The sequence below is a fragment of the Maylandia zebra genome, linkage group LG6 (genome assembly GCF_041146795.1).
Source record: "Maylandia zebra isolate NMK-2024a linkage group LG6, Mzebra_GT3a, whole genome shotgun sequence".
NCBI lineage: Eukaryota > Metazoa > Chordata > Actinopteri > Cichliformes > Cichlidae > Maylandia > Maylandia zebra.
The window spans coordinates 31,131,100-31,138,458 of NC_135172.1; the positions used below are offsets into that span (position 1 = coordinate 31,131,100).

At 36.8% G+C, this 7,359-nt stretch overlaps 1 protein-coding gene across 1 annotated transcript; it reads left to right on the forward strand.

Moving 5' to 3' along the window:
* Positions 1-1,501: 1,501 nt before the first annotated feature.
* On the forward strand, positions 1,502-6,693 carry LOC101469215 (CD209 antigen-like protein A). The gene is made up of 6 exons (XM_004539225.2): positions 1,502-1,641; positions 2,592-2,681; positions 3,240-3,296; positions 4,153-4,295; positions 4,385-4,485; positions 5,351-6,693. The coding sequence occupies exons 1-6, from the start codon at positions 1,521-1,523 to the stop codon at positions 5,496-5,498; spliced, it is 660 nt and encodes a 219-aa protein (XP_004539282.2). The 5' UTR covers positions 1,502-1,520; the 3' UTR covers positions 5,499-6,693.
* Positions 6,694-7,359: the final 666 nt, after the last annotated feature.

The following is a 7,359-nucleotide window of genomic DNA, read 5'->3' on the forward strand; positions in this document are numbered from 1 at the left end:
TGCTTTTAGCCTTCAATGTTCACTTTTTAAAACTTCATCCCTGGCTGTTTGTGCCTCTGTAAATTATCTGAGATAATCATTTGGAAAACTGAACTTTTACCACACTCTGTTGCTTCATCAGGAAGATTACGTAGTCTCAGCTTTGTCATCCATCACTGCGAGTTATGCAATGTTGGAAATTTTGGTTTGTCACCTCAAGCATTACCATTCAAAACATTTTTATTGTTGCTATTCTTTTCCCACATGGCTGCATGCCTAAGAAGAAAAATCTTTGCCATTTATTTATTTATTCTGCGGCCTCACAACCTTTTTTAACCACAACATTTTTACTGCCGTCGATGGTACTGTTAGTAAATGGCATCTACAATTCTGCAAACAAACATTTTAATAAATGACCTTGTGTTTCTAGTTTTAAAAGACTTAAGTACATTAATATTAAAATGACTTGCTAAATATTATCATGTTTAACAAAACGAGTAAATGCTGTCCTTAATTATAATTTGTATGGTCTTAATTTATCGCATATTATTTGTCATTATGCTGAATTGGGCTTTTCACAATATCAGGTTTCACTGCAATTAAGATATCGCTATGTGTCTGAAAAATATAAAATATAAATGCTATGAGCCACACAGAGGTTGGTTTAGATTTGATTGGGCAATATATTGTCGTAATAAAAATTAACCAGTGGGCTGCTATCAGTGCTTGTAGGGCCAGTGCACAGTTGCCCTTCAAGCCAGCCTGTAGCCTGTATAATTCCAGGCTATAGGCTGGCTTGTAGCCTGTAAAAAGTGCAAAATATATATAATGACTCATTCAATTCAGTTTTATTTATATATACCAAATTACCAGTCCAACCCTATTTATGGGTTACTTTAAAAAAAAAGGAAGAAGGTTCACAAGGTATTACAGGAAGCAAAGGAATTGATTAAATAAAAGAGAAAACAGCTGCACTTTAAAGGCTCGAGGTACAATTCTGCATAAATTATTCATAAGCAATCCATAAAGGTTAGTTATAAATATATTCAAAATAGATTAAATCACTGAGTCCTCCAAATTTGACCACCACCTCATCCACACTGGATCAAACTCCTATGGTTCCTCCCGTCGATTGTGGATGCATAGCAGGGCTGGCCCATGTGCCCTGGCTGATCATCATCGGGAAAGGCCAGACTACCAGACCCACTACCACTGTTGCCTTTTCCATAGTGTTCTAAAGAACTGCTTTTAGCATTAGTTTTCCTTGGGAGACCCTATACTACAGACAAACTGCCACCTGCAACAAATCACTATTAACTATGGCAGACAAATCCCCCCCACCCCCAATAGAATTACTGGTTTTGGAACACTGGGTGTTCCCCCAGAGGAACTGGTCCATTGGAAGTGGGGGGTGAAGGGTAAAACCTATGTAATACTGAGCAAAGTGAAGGACAGAAAGAGGAAACAAGCAAACAGAAAAGTATAAAAGAAGAAGTGGATTCTACATCATCACTGACACTCTCCAGGCAGTTGTTTAAAAGATGGCAAGAGTTGCCCATAGAGAGCAACTAGAGATTACTATGGATTATGCAAATCTGCCTGATGTGTCAGACAGAAGTCGCTCTAATAAACACAGCCAAGGGGCTGCTGCTGCTGCACCAGGTAAGAAATAAATCATTTTGATTTTTTCTTTAATAGCAATGAAAAAAACACATTTTTAAAGGTATATTTTAAATGAAGCAATAATTGATGTACACGTGTTACTGATGTATACATAATTTGCATTGAAAACTCTTACTGATTTTGCTGTTTTGTGAGCTAATAATGAGCTTTTCTCTCTTCTGTATTTATTTGGGCAGCACGGTGGTTAGCACTGTTGCCTCATAGCAAGAAGGTCCTGAGCTCAATTCCACCATCAGGCTGGGGTCTTTCTATGTGGAGTTTACATGTTCATCCCGTGTTTGCGTGGGTACTCAGGCTTCCTCCCACAGTCAGAAGACATGTAGTTAGTGGGAATAGGTTAATTAGAAAAACTACATTGCCGATAGATGTAAATGTGTGAACCAGGGTATGGGATGTATAGCTATATACAGAGCAATTGAGTAAACAACAAAAAATATTTTCACAGAACTGCACAGAAAAAAAATGTAGACCATCAATACTACAAAAGCATAAGCATACAGAAACTTGCATCGAAGGCGCTCGTGGGTTACAGGGAAAGAAGTGCCATGCTGTGTCCATCTTCTGCATTCTGTTCTCTCTTTCCTTTGCAAAACCATTACACATTCTTACTCCACCATGCTCGCAAATTGATGTAACTGTTTCAAGTTTTACAGTTGTTTTTACATAACTAATCCCCATAATTTTCAACTAAAATGCTTTTACCAGGATCATCGTCCACATAAAGAAAATTCATTTAAAATAACTTTCCAAACAATCATTGTTTATACTGCATATTCGCCTAATATTTAAATGAAAACATGGAAATGCAGATATCTTTCAGTTTTGTGAGTTTGTCAGGTTTCGATGAGTAAGGTTAGCCCAAAAATTCTGCAGACCTGTTTCTTTAAAGAGGCTACTTAAAGAGGCCTTTTTATATGGTTGTGTTGCAGGGAGAAAACTAGCCAGACTGGTTGCTGTTAGCTTTGGACTCCTGTGTATCCTCCAAGCTGCCATCAACATCTCCCTACGTTTTGCTTTCTGTAAGTAGCGTAATTAAACGTTTAAACACTTTTTTTACAAATCAGATATTGGAACAGAGTACTGCCCTAGTTTAGTTTTGTTGTTGTTGTTGTTGTTGTTGTTGTTGTTGTTGTTGTTGTTGTTGTTGTTTTATCACTGTGTACATCATTGATTAATGACAAGATGAAACATTTGTAGTCCTGTGTCTAGTTTTCATTTAGCTCACTAATACTGAGGGCAAGGAATTGTAATATGTACTGCTAGAATTAATAGTTGTTTGACATTCAGACAGAGAAAAAAGATTTGGGGAAGTTTAGATTCAAAAACATCAAGTCAAAATGCAACCAAAGAACCCCTAAAGATTGCGTTAGAAAAAGAAAGGGACTTTCCAGTTAAAGTCATGTTTCAGTTTTTGAGTACCAAAAAACTCAAAATAAAGCCATAGTCATGAGGTACTTACATTTCGCTGTGACACAAAATGTTTTCCAGTATCGGTTTGAAGAAAAAGTAATTTTAGGCTTTTTTTGTAGGGAGGGCTTGTCTTACATTCTGTTGACAACATGTTTCTGCTTTTGCAGACAGTAAAACATCATGTATTAAGACAGTGGAGACCGAAGAGCTGAAAAACCTCACTGGTAAGCATGAGTTTGTAAACTTTGTAAAGAGGCCTTTCATACACATATATGTATATATACTAAGGGTTAATAATATCAACACTTTGGTATACCTGGGTATCATGTAGGATATATTACAATAAATGAGTCTTTTTTATGGCTAATCAAATTAATGCAACATTCTCAAGCTGTAAATGATATTTACATTCAAATGGTTACAGCAGGATTTTGTTCTGTGGTAGGCGGCATGATTTTATTCACCATCTAGAGTTAAATGAAAATTTACACCAACTTAAACTTAACATGTTACAGCGTTTTACATCTCACTGTTTGTATTTGACTATTTTTACCCTTGCAAGGCCCTTCCTCATTAGAAAACATTGTGTAAGTGCTGTAAGCAAGACTTACAATACTTAAAGGAGATCTATTTAGCTCATGTCCAGCTTTATAATTCTTATTCTTGGACTCTGCTTAAATTGCTGTGCTTTTCGCAGTCTATAATACCTCTTAGGCCTCTTATGTTCAGCATTCTTGCGGCCTCTTGGTTTATCTTTTATTTAAAAAACAAACACTTTCCCTTTTAAGAAGACTCAAAGCATTTGAACTGTGACCACAAAGGCCCTGGGTTGACCTTATTAGGAATATCATCTCTAAATGACAACATACTGATCACAGCAAATTAATAAATAAACAAATAAATAAAGCAAAGACTGCCTCTGAAGTCTGATAATTTTGCTTAAAGAGATTTTTTACATAAGCTGACTATTTAAAATGTTCTAATTTTTAACAGGAGCCGAACTTTAGAATAAAACTGTTAATGTAAATTTATGTGTTAATCTCTGAAATATTAAATGTTGTTTTTTTTCTCCAACAACAGATCAATATTTTCAACAAGGATGGGTCTATTTCCGCCCAAGTTTCTATTATATTTCCTCTATTGCGAAATCCTGGAAAGACAGTAGAGACGACTGTTTACAGAGAGGTGCAGACCTGGCAATTATCAACACCAAAGAAGAGCAGGTTTGTGAATGTGACGTAATAATAATGGAAAGAAATTCATAAATACGTGATTAGTTCCATTAATTAATTATTTACTTTTGATTTGCTAGGACTTTACAAGAAACTTTAAAAAAGTCATGTGGATTGGATTAATTGAGACAGCCATGAAAGGGACATGGAAATGGGTGGATGGGACTCCACTGAGCAAAAGGTTTATACATTATTGTTTTATTCTACTTTAATCAGTGGCAAAACTAAGGCTACGTTCACACTGCAGGTCTTAATGCTCAATTCCGATTTCACACTACAAATAAAATGCGACAACAAACGCGCTCTATAGTGTGAACGCTCAAAGCGGCCCGCATGCGCAAAAGAAGTAATATTGTGTGACTGATGGCCCTTAATATAAAGACTTCGGACTTTACGTTTCCCAATTTTTGCTTTAAGTTATTTTGTTATTTACATAATAATGTAGATAACCTAATAATTATCCCCATTGCTGTTTTAGAGAAGCGGTGCTTCAAAGGATAGTTGCAGATTTCTGTCAGAATCTGCAGATTATACAGTACAAATAAAATGTTCACGTTTCTCCAATGCTGTCTTCCCAACAGTTTCACTGACATCTACACGGGATGGCCAGGAAGCATTCGCGATGTCTTCTCGGGCGCTTCTCCGGAGCTGATAATTGGCGTCTGTCTTGTGTCGGTGACGTAAAAGACGGATTTAATGCGACTTGACCGTTCAAACAGCAGTCGCTTTCTAAAACATCGGATATGTATCGGATTCAGTACCACATACGAAAGTGACCCAGATCGGATTTGAAAATATCGGATTTGCGCGTTCACACTGTCATAACATGATCGGATATGGGTCGCATAGGGTCAAAAATATCGGATTTGATGCGCTTTCGCCTGCAGTGTGAACGTAGCCTAATGCCCTCACATATTGTTGTGCCAGATTACAATACTGCCGTTTATTTAAGGAAGCTATTTGAATTTTCTAACTTTCTAACTTGTCCACATTATAGTGAGCTGCATGCATCCTGGATTAAATTCTCTGTTTTGTTTGTTTTTCAGTTACTGGGGACCTGATGAACCCAATGGTTTTGAAGGAAAAAATGAAGACTGTGTCGAAATAAATTTTTTTGATTTCGAAAACAGCTGGAATGACATACCATGTGAAAATCAAAACTTCTGGATCTGTGAAAAGAAACTGGTTTCTTAAGTAAGCCAGTAACATCGTGCAAATACACTTCCTCATCTGAAGGCTTAAAATCACATTTCATGTGCAAATGCCTAAAAGCTGTCTCACAATCCTTTGACTGCATACTGCATATGTGAGCAGTGATATTGCATATGTGCATATGAACATGTGATATTGATGAGATAGTTTTGCTGTTTTTCAAACTCACACACACAATTTGTGAAGTGCAGTAAGTTTGATCACACAGTTCAACATCTTAAATGACTAAAATAACTAACTACAAAGTCTGGTTGGTATGTTTAATTGTCTGCAATTTCTCTTTTTACATGTTGAATTTTCTTTGCTGCATAACAAGGACGACTTTAACAGCACTCTTACAAATACTCAGAACAAGAACTCACCGAAGATCTAAGAGTTGTAGATTGAAGTGGAAGATAGAAGTTGAGAAAGTCTCTCGGATCCATTTATAAAACAACTGCAGATTTCAAGATAATTGGTTCAAACAAATGTGTAAAAGTACAAGTTATTCCAAAGAGTAACCACTTTGCCAAGGTCTCAAAATAGACCTACACGCTCACATTTAAATGTGACAAAAATGCAAGGAACTAAGAAATCAGGAAGGGCACAAATTGTTTTTTCAAAGCACTGTATGTAACGGTCAATAAATGTATTTACCAATAATCATGCCTCTTCTGTCCAAATGCAACCTTGAAAGATTAATGCATGCTCTTATAACCTTTCTGCCATGTACTTTTTTATCAGAATTTGCCAGGCCTGCATTGCTTGCCTACGGCTGGTGTAAAATGCTGCAGCTTGATTTTTATGTGGTGCAAGCAAGCAAGATCATGCCACCTCAAATCTTAGCCTCCCTTCAATGGCTTCCAGTTTGTTTACTAATCTATTTTAAAAGGCTTGTTGTGGCCCCTTTTATCTGTGCCAGCTGCTGGAAACATATGTCCCGTCTCGTTCTCTAAGATCAGCAGACCAGATGCTTTTGCTCGTTCCAAAGATGCAACACAAACTCAGAGGTGATAGAGCTTTCACAATTTCACATCAGACTTCTCTCTTTGCCATTTTTAAATCTCTTTTGAAGACACACTTTTACGCCCTGGCCTTCGGACCAGTTGAAAAGTTCACTGTGACCTTGAGTTACTTTTTGTGTACTCCTTTATTGTTTAACTTCTACTGCTGTTTTGTGTTTCTATATCTGTTACCCTCCGGCCTGTGTTTGTCTTTTATGTTTGGTGATATTGATAGGCCATGGTGGTGTTTTTAAAAGTGCTTAATAAATAAAGTAATACGGTATTGTATGGTATATTTAAAATAGAAGCGGCAGTCAAGTAGCTGCTGCAAACAGGTTAAACAGAAAAAGACAGTCACCTTTAAAAATAATTGCATCAGTCATCAATTTCCTGTTGAGCAGACACACATAATTGGGCCTCTTTTAGAAGGTGTTCCTTATTAGAGTATTAGACAGGCACTCTCTACAAACTGCCACCTTCACATTAGACATCGACAGTTCTAGAATGGAAATGGATAATATCTATGCTAATGTTGATGGATTTTCAGGAAAACACAGCAGGAAGAAGTGGGAGACACACGATTCACAAAATGTTTATGGTAATGTGTTGCTTCACAACCAAACTGATGCTGCACCCTCAGGTAATACATCTGTTGAGGAATATAACACATGTGTTTGAAAACCTGATTGAAAGTTTATGAATTTTTGTGATAATTTTCACCCAGGTGTTGACAGACGTGATAACACTGCAAAGAAATAATTGTTAGATCCAGCACATAGGTTTAGAAACCATTCGAGTCAGCTTAGAAGTGTAATTTTTGTGACTGGCAACCCCAGAAAACTATGTGTACTAACCAAGTT